Below are 23,722 nucleotides of genomic sequence, written 5' to 3'. Positions count from 1 at the left end.
TAATTGCCATCCGTCATCTCCCGTCACCAAAGTTTGTAAGCATATATGATTATAATTTATTGTAATTATTATGCTATGGCAAATATGCTAATAATAAGTAATTGATAATTATATACTAAGGTCTGAATCCAAATATGCCGTATACTTGTCTTTGAATTTGAAGTGTATATTGAATTAATATGAGTTCGGTGTGTTCCAAAGTGTCTCGTCGAACAACTTCCGAAACGTCAGACTTCCAAACGCCGCAAGATGGCGTTCGCGAACACGCAACAGTAATTATCACGATTTATATTAGATTTCGCTTATCGTGTCGCTTTGGTGTAAACGTGCAAATCAGTACAGATTTCACAACTGTTGCTATCGCTACTGTGCACTGCGTTGGCCTTTGAGATCATTTAGCTAGATAAACATTTCGAAATCATTTTATGGTGCTAAATATATTTTTAACAAACAATAATATGAAGTTAAATTTATTTTGCGAATCTTTGTTTTATGTCCACGTCCAAAGCTTGTGTATTTGAGAAATGTTAGAATTTCATAATGAATTTAGAGGAAAAATAAATTGTTTCCACAAAACGGAATGGTCGGAAAGCTTTGCACGCGTCAGCCGAGACATGAGAAAATAATCGAATATGAGCTGAGCGCTCATTGACGTTCGACCGTGAGCCGAAGAGTGTCGGGAGCGCGGCGCGGGCGGTGCGGGCGGTGCGGGTGGCCGGCCGCGAGGGCGCGCGCTCTGCCAACTCTGCAACCATGGCGACCGCTCAGGAACCCGACATCGAAATGCTCGAGACGTTCACGCCCAAGAACTTCGACGAGTCCTCGACGCACGAGTCCAAGTCCGAGGATGACGGTAAGAAGCCTTTTACCTGTCGGTTACCTCTGTGCCCCTTATTTACTGACCGACTCCTCTTTCCGTTCCAGATAAGGACAAAGATGCCGCTGGAGCGGACAAAAACGACGTGAGTGCCTGTTGCAATACTCGTTTTTTCATCCACAACGCGGATCTCGTCCAAAAGTGATCTATATATTTCGCGACCTCTTCGTCTTCTAGATAAAATTCATGGAAACCATATCTAGATAAAATTCATGGAAATGGAAATTTATCTAGATTCAGTGCAGTAGAGAAAACATGATTGAGAGTCGAATGAGTCATACAGGAAATTCCCGGTGGTCAGCTTTGGAATTCGGATAAGAAATCTTACCACCAGTCTTTTTACAGTATTTATTTACATGGCGTATTGAATTTCAAGTAAGGGGTGATTCCATAAAAATACACACATATGAAGGGTTCGGATTTTTTTTTCTAAATTTCATTTTAAATTTAGATATGACGAGTTACTGGCATTCGTAAAAATTTAATTAAGATGATAATTATTTTGCAATCAATTTACTAATTCGATCGGAATTCATGATCATAATAATGATTCAGATTCAGTGATTATTTTTTATTTAGAAAAATTATTAAAAAAATGGATATTTTTAAGAGCTATGTATGAAATATTATTCCTAAGCCTCACATTTTCTCGATGACAAATATTAACTCTTTCAGAGCTCTTCCGTTATTGAATGTAAAGTTTTTTATTTTCGTAATAGAAAGGATAACTTGAAATGAGTCATTTGCCAAAGAGTTCACAAACAAGCTCTATTGTCATTCTTGCTGTGTGTGCAATAGCTCCATCTAGTATTATATTATTATACTAGTATTCTTGACTTACAAACTCAGTAAGCATAGTCCTGACACTATGACTATACCAGACAATGCATAGTGACATTTATAAGTAGAACTGAATACGGACAAAATGGCAAAGCTAATTTTTTTTCAAAGATGAAAAAAATTCATGTGGGTCACTTGAAACTATCAAATGGATCATTTTGTGACCCGAGGTCATAGGTTTCCGACGCTTGTAATCGACCATTAAAAAATAAACAAATTTAATAATATTCTAATTGTCAATAAATTCCCAAAAAATATTTTTAAAATACAAAAAAGTATGTAAAAAACTATTTAACGTTCTCTACTTCTTGTTTTCTTCTAACAAAAACTTGCGTTTCAGTTTTATGTAATTTATGAGGAAAGAGAGTAAAATTAAATCTGAACTCTTGCTCTGTGTTAAAACCATGTTTTGTCTTTCATCTCTTGTATACCTTTTATAAAAGTATTAAACAGATCATCCGAGACTAGAATATAACAAGCAAAAAAATGGGTACTACAGAACTGTTTTAAGTCTTCAGCGCTCCCAAAGATGTTTTAATTTTGGATATAGAAGTTTAAAAAAATCTTTTATAGAAATCTATAGAATAAAAATACTTTATATGTATGTTTATGGTCCTTGTCTTGTTAAAAACAAAAATGTCCAACTAATGCTGAACATCCTCGTGTTTAATTTTATACAACTGTTATTCAAACGCTCTTTTTTATTTCAATGAATAAAATTTCTTCTTTTGTTTACAAATAATACGAATTTTGGTTTGTCCATCATCAAAGCGTATTTCCCAGCTTCCAATCATATGTTTTGCATACTTCTTTCGCTTAGCTATTTTTATATTCTCAAGCCCGTTTTAAACAAACGTACAAAAACATGCTGTTGCACAATCAGAAATATTTAAGATCTTCAACCAGAAAATTTTCGTTCCAATTATTTCCTGCAAACTTCATCTTGTCGACCTTTTCATACCTTCCATTTACATTCTTATCTTATATAGAGCCGGTTTCATAATGGTTATCTATTTAATATGTGGAGAATATGGACTCCAAATCAGTAGCAAAAAACAAACCAGTAATAAAAAGTTTTTTATCCCTTTTGCTATTTCTATCTTAATATCTATATAAAAGTTGATCTAACTTTTCTTTCTGAATTTTTTTTAATAAATAACCCACAAATTTAACCCTTTCACTGCGGTTGATATTTTTGCGCAGCATTTCGAAATTTGTAAATATGTGGGGGGAACCTATTCATGCCATATTTTTAAAAATATTATGGTTCAATAAATTATACCAAACAATATATTATACAGCCTTGTTATACTAAATAACCATATTATTAGGCTGAAAGGTTTATTATGGCACCTTTAGGTGCCCAATGAGTACTGGCGATTTTCTTGATGAAACCTATATAAGCGCGGTAAAAAGGTTAAGAATATCTTAAATTTTTTTTAATATAACATTTGATTTATCTTATTAATTATGAAAAAAATATCAATTAAATATCCGCCTCTGCTCCTTTTACAGCAGCCGATCCTTTCGATGATTTTTTCCTATGTTTGGGTGGTATCTGTAACCCCACAAAAAATCCAACGTCTTTAAATTGCATGATCTTAGTGGCTTTTTAGAATCAAGTATTTCTTTAGAAGTGTAACGAGTTATTCTTCAAACTTTCTTAACTAATACGTGGAATTTGTTTCAACTCATATGCAATAATTAGTTTGGGATTAGTGTCACAGATACAGGTGGCATCTTATACTAATGATCAAGTGTGAATTTTTATGTATGATTCTCAAATGCTCACAATCTTTAAAATATATTTTCTTGTACTTATTTTTTTTTTATTTCTGTGTATTTTATAATCAATTGTATAAATCCAATTAAATACAATTTTGGGCAACGATTTCAAAAATAAAATCGTTACATAGAAAATATCTGTGACAAGAAAGTGCAGTTGTTAATTGTTATCAATTTTAAACCTAAATTACTATTTTGCTATTATTTTCTATTAAAAATATTTGCATTTTTAAGATAAGTTTTCTCCCCTTGAACCACATTTATATTATATATTTTTTACTTTACTTAAAAAATTTAAATACATGTTTACTTTCTAAAAGACGACTTTATAAACAAACTGAATATAATCTCATATCTTATTAATTTTATTTTTACTTTTATTACAATTATCAATTAAATTATATTTTGTAATGGCATTTTAATGTACATCAAACATATTTTATTTCTATTCACATTTCATATTTATATAGCTAATCTATTTTGCTATAATTTTTTTCCGCAAGCATCCTGCGCAAATGCGTATACGCATCAATAACCATGATTACTATGATAGTTTGTGTGCATACTTATATATGAGAACGTTCAACAAACACATCATGACAATTTACAGCTGCATGTAAATTTCAGAAATGACGTTCGAGTGTGAAACGTTACTATTTTCATGCAAATGATTCTACTCTCAGTATACGATAATCTTTTGTATACGTTCGATGCCGTTCATTTTTTCTCAATAAGATGATATTGTTTATCATGGAGCTTATATATCTTTATTATTACTATCTCTCCAAACAGATCAACAAAGCCGATCGAAAGATCGGTCATCGACGGGTTGGCGTTGGCGGCGAGATCACTTATAAGAAAATCCAAACGACACAAATCATGGGATCCATTCAATTAGGTATGAATTAGTCCGTAATAAATCACCTAATATTTATTTTGATGTTATTAATTAATATGTTTTTAATGATAGGAATCCAACATGCTGTCGGAGGATTAGCTTCAAAGCCTGAAAGAGATTTACTCATGCAGGATTTTATGACCGTGGAAACGACCAACTTTCCGCATGAGGGAAGCAATCATACGCCGGCGCATCATTATTCGGAGTTCCGTTTTAGAACTTATGCCCCGATTGCTTTCCGATACTTTAGAGATCTCTTCGGCATTCAACCTGATGATTTTTTAGTTAGTAATATTCATCGATATTTATTTATTTATCTAATAAATATATTATATGTTTTATTTGTATTTGTAGATGTCCATGTGTAGTTCTCCATTACGCGAACTTAGCAATCCGGGAGCTAGCGGTAGTATATTTTATTTAACCGATGACGACGAATTCATCATCAAGACGGTACAACACAAAGAAGGGGAATTCTTACAAAAATTATTACCTGGATATTATATGAATCTCAATCAAGTACGTATTGTAAATTAACATCTGTAAGTGCAAAGTTTACGATTAATATTCACGTTTACGAAACTTTCAGAATCCAAGGACACTACTACCAAAATTTTTTGGGCTTTATTGCTATCAATGCAATAGTAAGAATGTTCGTCTGATCGCAATGAATAATTTATTACCGTCAGTAGTGAAATTGCATCAAAAATATGATTTGAAAGGTTCAACGTATAAGAGAAAAGTGTGTTGTTTTCGGATTTTTTTAAAAGTATTTACATATAACTCTTTTCTTAACTTATATTTTAATTTCAGGCTTCTAAATCGGAACGAAATAAGAAATCACCCACATATAAAGATTTAGATTTTATGGAACATCATCCGTTAGGTCTATTTTTAGAAGCCGATACTTATGGAGCTTTGGTCAAGACAATACAGCGGGACTGTAGAGTCTTGGAGAGTTTTAAAGTATTTATATCCTTTTATAAATATGTAAAAAAGAATACTGTTTGTTAATTATATTTTTTCTGTTTCGATAGATTATGGATTATTCACTGCTCGTCGGGATTCACAACTTAGATAAAGCACAAAGAGAGAAGGCTGAAGAGAGAATCGCAAATGCCGCCGACGGTAAAACTGACGATGAAGGTGCTACCGGAGAGCGTTCCATGCTGACCAGGACTAGGTTAGACATTGTCATGTTTCCGATGTAAACTTTCTAAAGCAATTACATTTTTGAACAGTGCGTCAGCGTGAGAATTTCGATACGGAATTTGTCATTGTATTATGCAAATTTTCAGATCGGAACAGAAGACCAAGGAAGACTTCAATAACCAAGTCCGGAGAACACAGTATGTCTTGTAATATATGGGTGTCTGATTGTTATTAGTTTAATCAGAACCGTGATCTGGCACGAGTTTTCGCATTGTTCAATAGTCTAATGTGGTTACTAATTTTATCAGATTTCACATCCGTTTAACTTAACTCGAATTGTTATATTGTTATATGATTAAACAAAAACCATTGACGATTTTGCATCAATTAATATTTTTCAATCATTTCCACCTCATTACTAAATTGTGAATTCTGACTTCTAATGATTTTTCAATATTGTCTATTTGACAATAAATAGAATCTATTATAGATAGATTTGTTTTGCTTTTATGATAAATAAGTACCTTTCTTCTCGAGTTGAACTCAAAAATATTTGCATGAAAAACATGAAAAATAAATATATTTTTAAATACAATACAGGATTTGACTATAAATATATATGATACATAAAAAGTGCATGATATAAATATTAAATTTGGTTTGTTTTTTGGTAGTGTTTAATAAAATAATGAAAATGTCTTTGTAGTCATTTTGCATGGTGAGATTCTCTCAAAAACTTCAGTAATGTACATATAAAATGTACTCTTCTATGACTTCTATATGGCAAAATAGGCTAGTAGGCTACTTGGATTTAAATCAAAAATAATTGTGTAAGTTTAATTTGTGTAACTGATCTATATATCAATTCCAAAATTGTGAAGTTCATTTATGACGTTAATAAATGGCTCATTCTATATATTATATATGAAAATAGTATTTGAAATGGCTCTATCAACAATTAATTGCATAGTATAAAACATATAAATATAAAAATCAGTTTCATGTGATGAAATATTCTGTAAATTATGATTTTAAAAAAAAAAGTTAATTGGACGATCGGGCGTTTTCTTTCAAACACTGCTGTACCGATTGCCACTGTTCATAAACTCGATGTATATTTCAGGTTTAAATGTTTTATGACGGATTCGAAATATTTAAACATACCCAAGCATAAAGATTGCTTTATTTTGTGCAATCTAAATTGAGACTTACACCTAACAAGAATATACCTTATAATATAATCGAATAATTTAATAATTATATCAATAAAAATGTAAAGCTTATTGCTGAATAATGAGTCTACTCCTCAAATAGGCTATACTAGAAGTCGATTTAGAGTCGTTGCTTATGAAACATTCGTGTTTGCAACACTATGCCTGCGTATTATATATTATAGTGTTTAATACGATTTTGTTCTTTTGCAGATCTATAAACCGGCAAAGGCTCGTCGCTCATTCCACTGCCATGGAAAGTATACAGGCGGAAAGCGAGCCGATCGACGAAGAGGAAGACGTACCGTTAGTAATCCGAGCATTAAATATATAACAACGCCTCAGTGCCCCAGTAATTATTGATTTGTATGGCTTTCGAACAGACCTGGCGGCATTCCAGCTAGAAACGGCAAAGGCGAAAGACTGTTGCTTTTTGTGGGCGTTATAGATATTCTACAATCGTACCGGTTCCGCAAGAAGCTGGAGCACACTTGGAAATCCATGATTCATGACGGAGTATGTATTAATTATTTGTAATTGAAATAAAATAAAACGGTTGAATTCTAGTTCAATAAGCAAAAACAGAATTAATATAATATTTCCTATAGTTCTGTGAAAATTGTTCCCTTCTCCAATTTGGTGCATGCTACGGGCGCGGCGGTCAATTTAAGCTTCTGCAGTGCCTTGTTGCATGCCTGATCTCTTCAAATTACACTCGATGCCAATTTACAGAGCAAGAGTAATGTTTTGAATTAGTATTAGGCTTTTATGGGTTTCATTTGACTCACCCTCGTATTTCATATTGTATTACTTACTACCAATATAAAATAAAATAATTTTATTAAGTGTACGTATACACATGTATATATAAATCTATATACAAAAATAATGAAATTTAAAACTGATTTTGCCCTTTGCGACTTACTTCATACTGGGTGTTTATTGTATTGGTATTATATTAATCCTTTAGAGCATGGTTTCCCAAACTATGTTCCGCGGAACACTGGTGTTCCGCGGATCCAAAATAGGTGTTCCGCGGAGCCTAAATAGATATTTCACAAAAATTTAGAGTAGATTAAAAAATTGTTAGTCTAGCTAATACATAAAATTTTTTCATAAATCTGATAAAAAAGCTTAAAAATATGTGTTAAATATTCAACCTTGATGTGTATAAAATCTGGAGGGAAAAGTTTCATAAGTCGGTGTTGTTTTTTTTAACTTTAAAATTTGATCCTATTTAAACAATATTTTTATTGTTAATTAATCACAAGATATTAGTGCTTGTTATACGAATTTTATTTATGTGACTAGATATGCTACTAGCAGTCACTGTATTTTGCATAGGCATGCACTGTTGACTAAAAAAATTTCCACAAATTTAAAAAATGTTATGAAGTAGCCGTGGAAATGATAAACTATGTAAAATCTAGACCACTTCAATCCAGATTATTTAAAATTTTGTGCGATGAAATGGGTAGTGAACATGAAGCACTTTTATTACATACTGAAGTGAGATGGCTACCCAGAGGAAAAGTACTATTAAGACTTTATGAACTTCGAAATGGATTATTAGTCTTCTTGAAAGCACAAAATAATTTGCAACAGCATTTTATAAATTTTTTAACAAATCCTTCCTGGTTGATACATCTGCATATCTGGCGGATACTTTTACAAAGTGAAATGATGTTAACTTATAATTACAAGAAAAAAGTATTACAATTTTTTATATGAGAGATAAAATTGAATCTTTTGATAAAAAATTACAATTTTAGATTTTATCGGCTGAATCTAATAATTTTTATTGTTTTTCTGTCTTGGATATGAATGTTTAAATTAATTGAATTTTCAAGTAGATAAAAAAGTTTCACAAGTATTTTTAGAACACCTATATTACTTGAAAATAACTCTTTCGGAATATTTTCCGAAAACTAGTAAGAACGATTCCTGGGTTCGGAATCCATTTTCCGTGACAGTAAAACCAGTGGGCTTAAGGGATTATGAGAATTTAGTTAATGACTCTGATTTGAAACAAAAATATCAGCCATTAAATGATTTCTGGGCGAGTCTGATTGAAGAGTTCCCCAAGGTGTCAAAACAAGCTCTGGTTTGTTTACTTCCGTTTTCCGCGACGTATTTATGCGAAGTGTGATTTTTTAAGCATATTGCAACAAAAACAAAATACAGAAATAGACTCCACGCCACGGCAGATATGAAAATACAACTAACCAAAATTGTGCCTGATATAAAAAAAATTGTTATTTAAGAACCCAAAATCATCAGTCATTAGGAGTTTTATTTATTTGTATTTTTATGTTTATTAAATAAATTTAATAACATTTTTTTAATAACATGTTTTATTTTATTATGAATTACCCAGCCTAAAAAATAAGCTAAGTGTTCCACCAAAATTTTCGGATTTGCCAAGTGTTCCGTCGCTGAAAAAGTTTGGGAAACCCTGCTTTAGAGTTCTTTGTAATAAACTTATATAATTTAATAAGATTAATATTAATATATTTCTTAAATTAATATCAATTAAATTCCGTTCAACTAATAAAGATTCAATTTCAATAATAAAAAAATTTTAGTAATAAATAAATAAAGGAATATAATTTAAAAACATATTGTATTTTTTATGTGAATATAAAACTATTTATAATATTAATATATAATTTGATTTTTAAAGTTAATTCTAGCTAATTAAAATTTATTTCATATAGTATAGAAGAAATAGTTTTTTTTATTATATTTAATGATCATTAAATTGTTTAATTAAATATATTGATTCAAAATGGCTTGGACGTGGGGCAACACTTTATATTTTTAACTTTTTTTTATAGGACACTGTTTCGGTTCATAGACCCAGTTTCTATGCACAGCGATTCCAGGACTTCATGGCTAAAAAAGTGTTCACAAAGATACCTTCTCGTAAGTGTCGTTTTTATATTTATTATTGTTATATTTATAATTAAAACAATGCGAAACATTCAATTACATTATTCCAATTAACATAAAGTTACAAAGATGATATTATATTGATTTGATGAGATTGAAAAGGAATATTGATTAATTTATTTTAATAACATTATACTCCTTGGATACACATAATACACTTACATAAATGTATAAATATGATCAAATTATTGTAAGGTAAATATTTTTGTTCGCTCTCTGTCATGGATTAATTGCTATCTGTTTTTCTATCTATCGTCCCTTTTTTCCACGACGAAGCTGAACAACTACCTTGTGATTGATTATCATATTATATATGTGTATATATATATTTATATATATATATGTATATTTATATATATTTATATGTATATATACATATATCTATATATTATAGTTTTGTAGAATTCCTCATTGTTTGTATGTTGTGTACTCTTTATGTATTTGTGTCACCCCAGTACATATTAAATATTTATAGTTGACCTCCCGGAAATTAAGGGAAATCATCGCAAGTTCCGCACTCTTGTGACCAGTTACATAGGTAAAACCAAGCGTAAACAATCATTTAATGTTTTTACTTTTGAGTTCGTTTTTGCACGACAACCGATAAAAAAAATGGATGTTTTTATTTTAATTTTCGTTTTGAGTTTTTAATTGTTTATTTATTATATTATATACATATAAAATCGGTTTAGTTATACTAGTAGCACAATGCTTTTAGATGCATTTGCTGAGAGTTTTAATTATAAGATTTACGGAAATTGTACATGAATTCATTTTAATATCTAAACCAAAACTTGTATATTTTTATAGTGAAGAAGGTTATAGATAGGATTTTATTATACTTAATTAATGATATATGTATATAATAATTATTATAATACAATAACACTGGAACTGTCTAACATATTTATAAACATAATTCCAATTGGAAGATTGTTCGAGTGTTCGATTTTACTTAAATAGATGTGTATGCATGATTTTATCTTATTTATAATGATCGATATAATTATGCCCGAGATCTGCGTGAAGTGACTAAGCTGGCTGAAGATGCTGCTGAAAAAGCTGAAATAGACACATCAATTATAATATGCACTAACAAGCTATTAAATAAATAAACAGACTATAAATTAAAATAAACAATATAGACATTCTAAAATAATAACGTGCATGCGTGTGATTTTATATATCCAATCGCTTATGACAATAGGTGCTTTTTTATAAGAATATTGCCAGATGCCAAAAATGTGAGACGGTTTTGTGTTTTGTAGTGTTTCTTCATTTTTAATTTTGACCTTCCATGTTTTTCTTCTATACTGGTCTGTCTCCTCTCTCTTTCTTTCTCTCTGAATGTGAATAATTTAGTCATATTTACAAACACTGTTCACTTTGGAATTGTCAATGAATACTATAATATATTCCTGAGATGCGTAAATTTCCATATATTGAAATATTTTTACAAAATTATGATTGTGAGGATTATTTGCTGTTTTTCTTTTTCATCCATCTGTAAATTTGCGATTCGGATCGGATAATTCATCATGGAGGGTTTAGTAAGTAGTTTTGTGCTTTAGGTCGTTCAGTACATACGTTTTCATATTTGTATATGAACTTGTGTGTAGATTATTGTTAAATGTATGGCTGAGTAAAATAGATTTTTTTCATTCTCAAAGGCGTTTATAATTGATTCTTCTTATATTTATGCTTTGATTCGTTTTGTTTAATTTGGCAATAATTGTCTCTTGATCTAACTATACGCTTTGCACAATGTTACATGTTATTTTTTATACTATAAGTTATTGTAATTTACTTTTTACTTGTGAGTTATAATTTTGTTTACATTATAAAATTCTTCTCTTATCAATCAATGTATGTATGTATGTATTAATATGTTGTAAAAAAATAATATGTGTATTTTTGTAATGAATTTTTGATATATGAAAAAATCTCTTTTTAATAAAACAAAATGTTTATTATATATAAAATGTTATAATTGTATATAATTTTGATGGTGTGGTTTGTCAATTTTTTGCTTAAATAATTTATTTTTCAAGCTGATAAATCTTAAAATTTGCAAATAGAATAAAAAACCAATACTTTTGACATACTTAAACCATTCATTGTTTTATAATTAATTTTAATTAAATCTTTTATGTATGTAATTTTTGTGAAATATTTATTAATGATTTTTTTTATATGTAATCGCATGGTAATTCTATACATCTATTATAAGCCATTTTATTTTTAATGTTATTTTAAAGTTATTCAATGATAAATTATAATTATGTTGATATCAAATTTTTATGATTAAATTATGTTATAATGCTGTTAAATTTTTTTTGCTGTTATTTTGTAATGTTTTGTAATTTACACAATTTATTCATTGCATGATTTATTGTTTTATTTCCATTTATACTACATATATATTGACAGTATCATTGTTGATCTAATATAGCATGTGTGTTTAATGTTAAAATTTTGTAGTTAATATTCTACCAAAACATGAATTAATTATTTGAATTGTTTGTTTTCAGCATTAAAACACTCGCCGTCGAAACGGAAAAGTATCTCAAGACCGTTGAAGCCTCAAGAAGAATTGGAAAATTCAGGTATGCAATAGTCAACGTATTGTATATACTTAAAATTTAAGAAAAAATATTAACATGCTCTTAAGCAGTACGTTTTAATCATTTTGGGAATATGTTAATATTTGAAATACTTATTTTTATCGCGTGAAGATTAGTCAAAATGTTAATGTATGAGATTATTTGTTATGCACCATACAAATTAAAAATTAAATTAAATGGGGATCGACGTAATTTATTTACTATATATACTAAAGAATCGGAGAGTGAATACTTTTACATAAATATATTCACAGGACCAAGTACGTCATTTCTTCAAGGTGATGATGTTCAATTTCCGAGCATATTGTGGACTGACCCGTCGAAGATGAAAAATCAAGACCCGAACGATGAAAGGGTTTCGAACAGGGACGATCATCTGTCGCCGGACGACAGGCGGTTCTCTTCCGGCACCGATAGTTTTAGCTCCCGAATCCCATCTCCATTTGCGACCAATTCAGAGGCATCGAGCGTTTTTAAATGGCAACCCAAGAGTCCTAACTTGAATTCGTCCATTAAAGAAGATGGCAATGAAAGGCGGGGGCAGAGAAAAATATCATTCTTTATCAATAACAAAATCGAAAATGGTGAAACTGAAAGTTTAGCTAGTCACACAAGCATAGCTGAAGCCTTGAAAGATATGCCATATATGGATAACGTAGAAGAAAAGATCATTTCTAACACCGTTGATGTCATTCCGCAAGTCAAAATTGAAGATGAAGATCATAAAATTGAAAGTGATGATATTAATAGAGAACTGTCGCCCACTAAAGGGTTTTTCGGTTCCTTAAAACGAGCATTTATGAGCATTTTTTCTAATCCTGAAGAAGAGATGAAGAACGAACACGATTCAGTTCCAGTTCGGCGTATTAGTATCGAATCGGATGTCAAAGAAGTACATCAGAAAATAAGCTCATTACAAAACGACACAGATGACTTATATTTTATGGAAGAGTGCAACAATGACGATTTTGGTATAATACCATACAAAGAAAATTGCGTGCGAATAGTCGATGATATTAAGGCATGTACCGATTTTGCAGAATCACCAGTAATGTTGGAATCAAATCTAGAACCATTTTCCAAATATAGGAGATCGAAATCTTTGAGTAATAAGACCGATGTTAAAAAGTTAGAAAGTGATAAGTATATGTCGTTATAACCATATTTTTGTATAAAATCAGGTTGGACACTTAAGATTTTTTTATCTACAATTCAGAAATATCTGATGGCTGGTCCTAATATTTTCTTAATTTTATAAGAATTTTAAATTTTTTCTGTATGTAAAATACATATGAATTTTTAAATGTAATGCATCATTCCTCTCAAATAACACTGATTTACAAAATTGTAATTGCATATTAGTTATGCTATATAATATATAATTTATGATATTAAACGTGCCTTATGATTATTTTCTATTTTTATATTATTAGCAAGAGGCTGTATGAATACATACATTATAAAATGAGAGGCTATAATGCTAGTCAAATATTAATATTTAATTATTTTTTGGTGACGATTATTACTGGTGATTGCAATGATTTTATATATAATTGAATAATACTGATAATATGAATTTTATACTATAGTTATATTCATTAATTGCTGAGATATCAGTTTTTATACTAAAATTGCTACATTTTACATGTATATATTCTAAATATGTATTTAAATTAACATGATTGTTTACAAATCGAGCAATTATTATAATTCAATTGATATCATGATAAAAAGCGAATATTTTATAAATATGCAAAAATAAATATGCAAATTTCTCTTAGAGAAAACTCAAATGTGTGCATATTTTATTTTTTATTGTCAGTTACTTTATCGAATGCGAAAATATGTAATTTTATATTTTATTAAATATTATGTTTAATACCGGTTTATTTTATTTATTATCATAAAATACCTTGAGATAGTAATATAATTAAACGTAAAAAATAGAGCTTAAGATTTTATTGAAAATTTAAGGTGACGATTCAAAACTGTCATCGTATGTTAATGATTAATTAATTAATATTATCATCATATAGATTTTTGTGTTTGTGCCTTCCCCCTATCTCATTTGTGCATTTTAATTTTGACTGATCTTCACTGGTGTGTTTTAATCGCTTATTAATAACATTGACGAGTTTTCTTTTGAATTTTTGCACTGTTAATTGTTTGTGCTAAAAAAATATTTACTATCTTTCCTTTCATGTCACTTTGATTGAGATTTTTTGCATAGCCACGGTGGTGGATAACACAAACATCATTAATGCGACGGTTTTCATTTGTGTGTCGTGGACGATTTATGTAATAAACAATTATAAATAATGAGGATTTATGTGTGTGAGTTGTGTATACGTTTTTTTATATATATATAATTCTTAACTTTGTATGTATATTGTTCATGCTCTCCCTGGAACTATTATTACTTTTCCTGCGGAACTAAAACACATTCGACTGGAATATAAATTGAACCATCTCAGGTGTCGCTAGCTCCAGTGGAGTAGCAAGCACGAAGGCAGGTGAGAAAAACTTTCATTTCAATTTTAAAAATTATTGTACTCAACCAGATTTTTAATATGGTTGAGTACAAACATAAAATTACGTGCTTACATTATATTGTCCCGTACATTTCTTTTTCACGCTGCTCTCTATCTCTCTCTGTCGGCTGTACGTATGTATGTATGGTGGTTTTAATTTATTTGACGTGCCGTTACTAATCGACGATCTTCACGGCTTTCGACATGTTACACCTCTAATTGTGTGACACTGTTAAGCTGTTTTGAAAAATAATCACAAATCAAAACGATCTAAACAATAATTATATCATTATGTATATCTTAATCTTACCGTGCCAAATTTTATCTCAACATTTTTAAACTTCTTTGATGAAATAAATATATGTAAAATCGTTATATTTTCTTAATTGAAATTAGCGACTCCCGAAGCGGAGAAATCCAATAACGCCCCTGGAGCTCCCGCTGCTCCTTTACCTTACCCAGCCGTCCTCAAGGGCGGAATTCCCAAACAAAAGGTACCGCCGCCGGTTCCGCCCCGCGGGTCGCCTAAAAACAAAAGGGGCGGTGGGACGTCATCGCAGCAGTCTCCCAACAAAGGTGATTACGGTTTAAGACGTCAGCTTCAACAGAAGCTCATTAATGAGGAGTTGCGCCAATACAGCAATTTTAAAAACAAGGTGCCTGAAAAGCGACAGATTGATGACAACTTTTACGTTCAAACTAATAAAAACATGCTGGATTATTATTCTTCAAATGCTCCACATTTACCAGAGTTAAGCGACGACGAAAGCAATTCTTCCAACAGTTTCGTCGATTTTAATTTTGATGATGTGTTTAACAACGAAACCGATAAAAGCAACTTGAAGTTGCAATCGGGCATCATGGAAAATTTTAATTCTGATCCAATCGTTAGGAGTAATTTAAATACGGTTGCAGGACCACCTAAAGATCGACCAGTTAAAAAACTTGCTCCGTTAGCGCCCGGCGTTCATAATTCAAAGTCACTTACCAGATTCGAGATCAAAACTTATGATAATCGAGACAAATTGAGCACGATCGAGTTGTGCAAAGTGAAGACGAAAGTTAATTGGTTTCAGCGTCAAGTCGAAGAGTGCGATTCGGGTTTGCACTCCTCCTCGGAAACGATTAATGTCAGTCAAACGAAAGTCAAAGATTTATTGAAAGAATATAATAAGAATGTCGACGATGCTACAAATTCGCTGCCAATTAATGCACACAAAAACAAAATTAGTTCAGGTTGTGTTATGGAAAAAATTAAACGGTTCTCTCACAGCGATCAGAACATAAATTTGAAATGTGAGAGACTTCCTCAGATGCCCGTAAAACAATCATTCATGACTAAAATCGGAAATGAATACATAAAATTTCATATAGACTTAGAAGAAAATATATAATAGTATAAATTTTGTATTAATTCGCTTATTAACATTTCATATTCATGTCAGTTGCTTATTTATAACCAAAATAAACCATATCATGCTTTCGTGTTATATAGAATAGCTCTGCTCCCGTATGCAGCTATTTTTTTGTAGTGACGCTAGAACCCCAAACATTACAGGTCTACCGTTAAGTTGCTGTAGCACGCCTCCGCCGCCGTTTGAGGAAATTTCAGTCGGAACTAGCGTGAGCACTGGCGGTACCTCGCCAAGCGCCAGCGGCATGGGTCAATCAAGAAACCAGCACCGACCGGCCGGGTCGTCTCGCGCCAATTCCGCGTCGACGACGTCCAGCTCGGCGAGTGTTAGAAAAGTAATATTTGTATGAAAGCTTTTTGGAAATGCTATAAGTTATATATTTATCTCCTGAGTGACGTGTTTTCTCTGTCGTTAGAATCGTGAAAATTCTACGCTTCAGACTACGACGTCGGCTAGCTCTGTGCTAACGGCCAGTAGCGCCTCGATAGCCGGTGGAAACTCTAGGTAGTTAATTCGAGCGTAGTGTTTGTTTTATAATGAGCCGGTTATTAACGTGATATTTGTAAGGTCTTGTTATAGTTCGGGTGATGTTCGTGTGTGCTGGACGCCACCGACGTCTATCGAAGGATCGACTCCAACTTGCACGGAAGGAACACCTAGCTTCACCGAGTCCAGTAGCAGCGGAGATCAAGGTATTATATTGCTACATTTCAGTATAATTTCTCAACATTTAATGATAATCTTGATTACGTAAATTTCCAAATTTTTTATTCATACTCAATTTATCAAATTGTTCACTTTTTCGATTGTTTCGAAATTTCTGCTAGTTTAAAGCTTGTCAGATTGTGTGCCACTTTCAATTATTGTGTCCAATTGCATGACACTCATTTTTTATATTGTACAGTTTTAAAAACAAATCCCCTTTAAAAGCTCTGCTAAGTTGTGGCTTTATCTTGTTGAAACCACATCACTGTAATCAAATCATATTCTGGTATCGCTCAGCAATTAGTGTTGCAGTGTTTAAGTCTACATCTTTAAAAAGGTTCGGTGATCATTGCTCGCATGGTAATCAGTCACAGAAAGATACGAAAATTAGTCACAAATTGATCGCTCACAAGGCAATTGCTCGTGTGAATATTATTCATGCGGAACATCACTCACACGGTTTAAGGAAATGTAAGTTTTTTAATTTCAATATTAACAGGACATAGTGAAAAAAAAGATAACCTTTAGAATGGTCATGCCTAAAATGGTTTTACCATTGCAGTCCAAAGGCATCTGTCATGCCCAATATTTTTTTCTATTTTTTGAAGCCATTTTATAAGACTAATAAAATTTCCAGTATTTTATTTCATTAGTTACTCAGAGATACTTATATCAATATATTACGGTTAAAAGATTTAGTTTGAAATTCCAAACTATTTTACCTGGAATTGTTGAAAGTAAAACAAAAGAGATGTTTTAAAACGTAATTCAAAATCATATCTTCATATGAAAGATTGCTTCGAGAAATATCATACGATGGATAAATATAACCAAACATCAAGTATTTAATATGTAAGTAATTGTAATGTACATATATACATAAATATATTTAGTGTCATATATCCAATTAATAAAAAAATACAACGATAAATTCCGTGCGATTAAAAATATGTTGAGAACCATTGGTGTTGTGTGAATTACAATAGTGAACAATTAACTAAATAATATTTACAAGGATAGAGTGAAACATTGCATTCTTGGGTTATTTTTTTTTATGAAGTTCGGATTGCCATGTGAACAATAGTCCATTCACCTTTTAAAAATAGGGCTCTGTAAAAAACCCTGAAAAGTTTAGTTTAAAAAATGTAATAGTAGATTTTTTTTTATTGAATTAAACGAAAAAATCATTCATTTTCAGGTTGTCTGTCCACACCGGTGAGGCGAGGAGACGGACGTGGAAAATTGTCAGACGCAGGCATGGATATGGCCATCAATAATCTCACAACTGAGATGGTTGGTAATTCAATATGTAATACACATCTTACCACCATCACCTGACATTTCACACTTTCATACAGTCACGGTCACAATGAATAATACATAGTATATATGTATTTGTAATAAATATATACTTATTAGCAATTTCTAATTAATAAAATATATTTATGTATTTCACGTTATACCTGCAGCTTTATATTAATTATATTATATAAAAGAAATCTATTCTAGTTAAGATTATCATTATTATTTATTTTGATTGTGTCGTCTATGTAATGCAATGTGATATGTTGTAATAATCAAATTGTTATTCGTTAATGCTGTCTTTTGGATTGCGGTAATGGTAATTATTATTAATTTTTATATTATTTTACATTATGCTATAGCAAAGTTTAAAGAATCGAGTCGAATTTGACTATGATTAATGAGCCGAGGTTGAATTCACGGAAAGCTACATATCCTTATCCTGATGTAGTCGATCCCCTCGTTTTGCTAGATTACATACCAAAATTCACATGAATTTTTATACAGTTCGTTTGAATAGATTAACTGTTCTAGATTGAGGGCCTCATATACCCATTATATTTAATATATAAAAATAAACTTTTGCTGAGTGTGTTTTTTGCTTCATTGTATGTGTTCATATACAGACAGTTGATTAGAAATGTATAATATAAAATATACAAACATTATATGTTGTTTGTCTCTTAAATAAAAATGATCATTTGAGAGATATATATATATATATACGTAATTGAAGATATTTTAGGTTGTGATGATGGTGATCTGATTTTCATACTGCTAACTGAGTTTTAATTTTTTGCGCATGTGTGTATGTTTGTTTTGTGTGTGAGTGCGTGTGTTTTCACCTTATAAATGTTAGTAGATAGATTTTTTTTAATGATGATCATGTTTGTTTTTGTGAGAGAAAGAGTCGTGGCACTCATGAACCTTAAAGCTCCTAATGGAGCCAAATAAGTTCATGTGTGTCAAAGTAATTGTAGAAAAGATCCACTGTGATTAGTCGTATGTAGAAAAAAATAGTAGTTGTCGTTTAATTGTATGGTGGGAAAATTGTATAGCAATATTCGACGAGAAGATTGTGTACGATGCAAAAATTCATGTACTGTTTTTATAAATTTAATTTTGAAACACATACACATGTATATGAATAGATGAAAGAACTTTTGCATCGTAGTAATTTGATAACACTGTTGGAAAAATGCTATTTTTTATCAGATGTGATTGATTTTTTTATTCTTAGATATCCAAAACGTGCCTCGACAAACTTTTATTTAGTTTTTTGTTTATAGTCACTGTAGTATTAATTTTATAGTTCAGTGTTTTTCACTACAGTTGCAGCTGTTCAGAAAAACACTGATCATGCATTTAAACAGAGAACACTTGATACATGGTTGTAAAATCAATTATTACGACGTTTTATTATTATTTATATTTTTTAATTTCTTTAGAATTTATTATTTTGCTTCATAATTTTTCAGTATATGTGAATTTTTATATAATATATTATTTTGGCTGGTCCAAATCTAAAGCAAAAAGGTCCGTATTTAACGTCTAGAATCAATATCTGACGTGTCAATATTGCATTGATTGCAAACAATTGAAACGTCATTTGATGTCAATCTGGATGTAAGTATCCAATGGTGTCATGGAAATAACTAAACTCTTGTGTGTCTGCATTTGAATTAACGTATAACTTTAAAATGAAATGCATAAAACTAGTCTTACAGATTCTCAATAGCTCTACTCTCCTGCATACATATATAGTAAAGAAACGATATAATGTGGCCATCTCATATTGATTCCAAACTTCATAAATATAAATATTCCTTTTAAAAGTCACACTAATAAACACGGTACAGAAACAAAAATACTTCTTTATTTATATTACATACTCTCATCTTAGCTATTCAATTTGATCCTAGCAGGGGAAAGGTGAGATGTCTGGTAGAGTGACTTTATTTTCATCAGGGTCCTAGAGTACAACTAAGCAAATTTTGGAATATAAAATTATACACATTTATATCAGAAGGAGGGGGTTAAAAAGCTAAGAGGAAATATAATGTTGCCTATATTTTGAGCAGGGTCCTAAAGAGAAACTATAGAAAATTTGATATGGTGTGGTTAAAGGGTGTATTGTATTAAGAATTGATCCATTCTGACAGACATATACATTTAATTTTATTAATTTATATAGTTTGATATACATAACATATTTATATATTTTGAGTAATAAGATATAGTTTAAATAGTGTTCTCTGTTGTTTGATTTTTTCGATCACATCATGTTATACATTTTTATTTTAGAATGACATTTAAAGCACTTTATCACTAAATGTCATCTATTTGTTGTGTTTAAGCTCTCGTGTGATATGCATATTTATTAGTATCATATATTTATCAATGCATTTTTTAGATAACATAGTTTTTTTATTTGCGTATGATATTGTGAATAAATTTTATATCAGATCTTGAGTGTCACTAATGCATGTTGTTCTATTATATAAATTAACTTTTATTAATGAAAATTGTCGATATGCCAAATTATTGATGTAGTTAATTAATTGAAAAAAAACGTATACTTGGATACATTTCGACCAATATTTGAAGTGTTCTTTCGGAACCGTTTCCAAAACGGCCGGACGAACAGTGAGACAATTCGCGTTAGTTATATATATATACGTATATATAAATCATCGAACAGTCGTTATAATGAAATTGTGAATATTAGCATACAGAAGCGTTGATACATAGTTTGACTTTACTTTTTTACCTTCCCCGCTTTCATGTATTTTTTTATTCGTTACGGAAACGTTTACGCGTGCCCAATCGTAATCCACGAGGTCTTCCCTAGTGAATTTTATAATGATGTTTATAATGTAGTTACACGCGTAAAGGGTCTGGAGAAAACGTTGTAAGAAATCTATTAATTAAATTATTAAAACCCCATATTTCATATCTTTACACTAAGAGTTGACGCTTTGAATACGATAAGTGAAAAGTTTATATTTTATTTTTTAATGTTAAAATTTGTATAACTTTGGATACCATTTTTATGTACATACGATGTATATGTATATTTAGTAAATTAGATCAGTGACTACGCAATTGTGTGAAGCGTTTAAATGTTCGTATATATATGTATCAAATATTCGTAAAGACTAATCAATGTTTTTTGCGTATTTCTTATATTTGCATGAATATACATACATGTTGGGTTTTTTATTTTATTATTTTTAATGGTATATAGTATAACTATTATTTATAACGACACATCGCATTCATCCAAAACTGATATGATAATCAGGGTACTTTAATACTCATTTATTTATTTACTAAACCATTTTTATGACAAAGCTGCAATTTGATGAATTTGTATATATTTGAATATTAAACCGTGCAAAATATTTTTGAATTGCTACCTTAAATAATTATAGCATATATAGCCTAATTTTTGAAACTTTAAATATTGGGTTGGTGTAATGAATATTTGCAATAATATTTGTGCTATACTTTTTAATTGAATTTTAATATATAAATGCTTATTGTATATTAGTGTGTCAGCTTTTGAATTTTAATATTATAAAAAATAGATTTATTAAAAATTTATTTATTATAAATACTTTATATTGTTTCAGCCTATATATGCAGTGTGGTATATATTAAGTGTCACAGTTTAAATGATAAATAACTATTTTGATTCACGGTGTGAATTTTTTATTAATTTTTGAAAAAGTTATTAATTATTGTAACTCTAATGCTTATTATATGCCACCTTATTTTAATGAAATTTCTGCAGGAATATTTGAGCCAAAATACTTTTTAACTTATAATACGAGTTGTTTTACATACAACTTTGATAATTGAAAATTTAGATAACTTGTATACTTTTCATATATACTGACTGAATTAAAACCCTGTCTTACTGATACTTTAACGGATGATGCTTTCAATGTGTGCGTATTTAATTTTAATTTAATTATTTTTATATTAAACTAATACTACGACTGTCTAAACAAATTTATTTATTCATTAATTAGATCCAGATTTTTGAGAATTATCTATTAAATATTCAATATATTTTAAATCAATCTAATCTATTTTGTAATAAATGTAGAGTGTACTAAAACGCGATCGATAATATTAAGCAATTTGTATTGTTCACAAGTAAAAACTGAAGTTGTATAAGTAAATACGTTCACACGTTTTAGTACACAATCTCAGTTAAATACTCACAAATGTATCAAATTGAAGTTCAATAAAACGTTTACATTAGTCGTAAGAAATTTGCCTTATATGTAGGTGAATATGGGTAACTGATATTTTCTATGTTTTTTGTCGTTCTCGTTTATTTCGTCGAATACTTGTCATGTTGGTGTTGTTATTGATATAGAATTTGTTCCGGCGCTTTGTATAATAATGTTTAAAACCAGATTGGTATCAACGATGCTGAACCGCTTACGAACACGTGTAAGCTATGATGTTCTTCATTGATATTATTTATATTATTATTATTAATATACATAAATTATCTAATGTATAAATATTGAATTGTTAATTCATTGTATATGTGGAATTATTGAAGGAAAAAAAATTAAATTATTACAAGAATACTTTTGTTAAAATTTTAATAGCTACCATTTCATCACTCCATTACTAACATAATCTCATATATTCAACGCACATCTTCATAAGCATATAAAAATATGATACACAATAGTAAGTATGAAGTATTTTTATTGTAATAATTGTGTATTATACATGTTTAATTTAAATCAACGCTGTGTATCGTTTGCTTTACAGACACGACTTTGACACACTCCGTGAATTAGCAACAAGGAATCATTATCTAGTCTTAATTGTTAATAGTGAATTTTTCCAAGACGATCAATCAATTTAAAGAAATGTATAATGTGAAGTGATATTTTTAATATGAACTATTTTTTTGTATATATTATGTATCTCAATGTGTAGTCATAAAAAACCTAAGATTTTACAATGTATATCTTTTTTTGTAATTTTGCATTTAGTTATTCTTTGCTTTTTTCATTGTGTTTTTTCACAATACACTTCCTACATATATGTAAATTATTACTATGTATTTAATTTAACAACGCTGAAGTCTATAGTTAAAAATATGTTTAATTTGGTTAACATTCCTTTATTAATATGTAATAATTAAAAGTTATATTTGCTTTCAAATTCCATTATAATTGAAATATTTTTACTGTTCACTTATTTACATATTTTTAATTAGAATTTGTCTTTAATTTTTCGAAAGATAAATTAAAGACAAATTCTTTAATTTTTCGAAAGATAAATTAAAGATTAATATTGAATTAATAAAAACTAATTAAATAAAAGCAATATTTATAAATATAATTTAAATATTTTATAGTAAAAAGCTGGATTTTTATCTGGTTAAAATCTCAT

At 29.8% G+C, this 23,722-nt stretch overlaps 1 protein-coding gene across 35 annotated transcripts; it reads left to right on the top strand.

The window, feature by feature from the left end:
- The first annotated feature begins 647 nt into the window (after positions 1-647).
- PIP5K59B (Phosphatidylinositol 4-phosphate 5-kinase 59B) lies at positions 648-23,292 on the top strand. Of its 35 annotated transcripts, none has more exons than XM_088181738.1 (21): positions 648-853; positions 925-962; positions 4,295-4,400; positions 4,473-4,684; positions 4,755-4,919; positions 4,990-5,142; positions 5,214-5,366; positions 5,438-5,583; positions 5,699-5,749; positions 6,977-7,069; positions 7,147-7,279; positions 9,601-9,688; positions 10,191-10,253; positions 12,247-12,321; positions 14,814-14,852; positions 15,267-15,446; positions 16,429-16,628; positions 16,701-16,789; positions 16,853-16,977; positions 18,189-18,283; positions 23,093-23,292. In XM_088181738.1, the coding sequence occupies exons 1-21, from the start codon at positions 754-756 to the stop codon at positions 23,102-23,104; spliced, it is 2,316 nt and encodes a 771-aa protein (XP_088037864.1). In that variant the 5' UTR covers positions 648-753; the 3' UTR covers positions 23,105-23,292. The 35 variants fall into 35 exon arrangements, with proteins under 35 accessions (XP_088037864.1, XP_088037862.1, XP_088037874.1 ...); XM_088181736.1 differs by lacking the exon at positions 23,093-23,292 and adding an exon at positions 18,655-18,836; XM_088181748.1 differs by lacking the exon at positions 15,267-15,446 and having other exon boundaries at positions 16,429-16,619.
- The last annotated feature ends 430 nt before the right edge of the window (positions 23,293-23,722 follow it).

Source organism: Plectrocnemia conspersa, unplaced genomic scaffold, assembly GCF_051122295.1.
Source record: "Plectrocnemia conspersa isolate PC_06_02 unplaced genomic scaffold, ASM5112229v1 ptg000002l, whole genome shotgun sequence".
Lineage (NCBI taxonomy): Eukaryota > Metazoa > Arthropoda > Insecta > Trichoptera > Polycentropodidae > Plectrocnemia > Plectrocnemia conspersa.
This window is presented reverse-complemented; position numbering and strand designations above follow the sequence as displayed.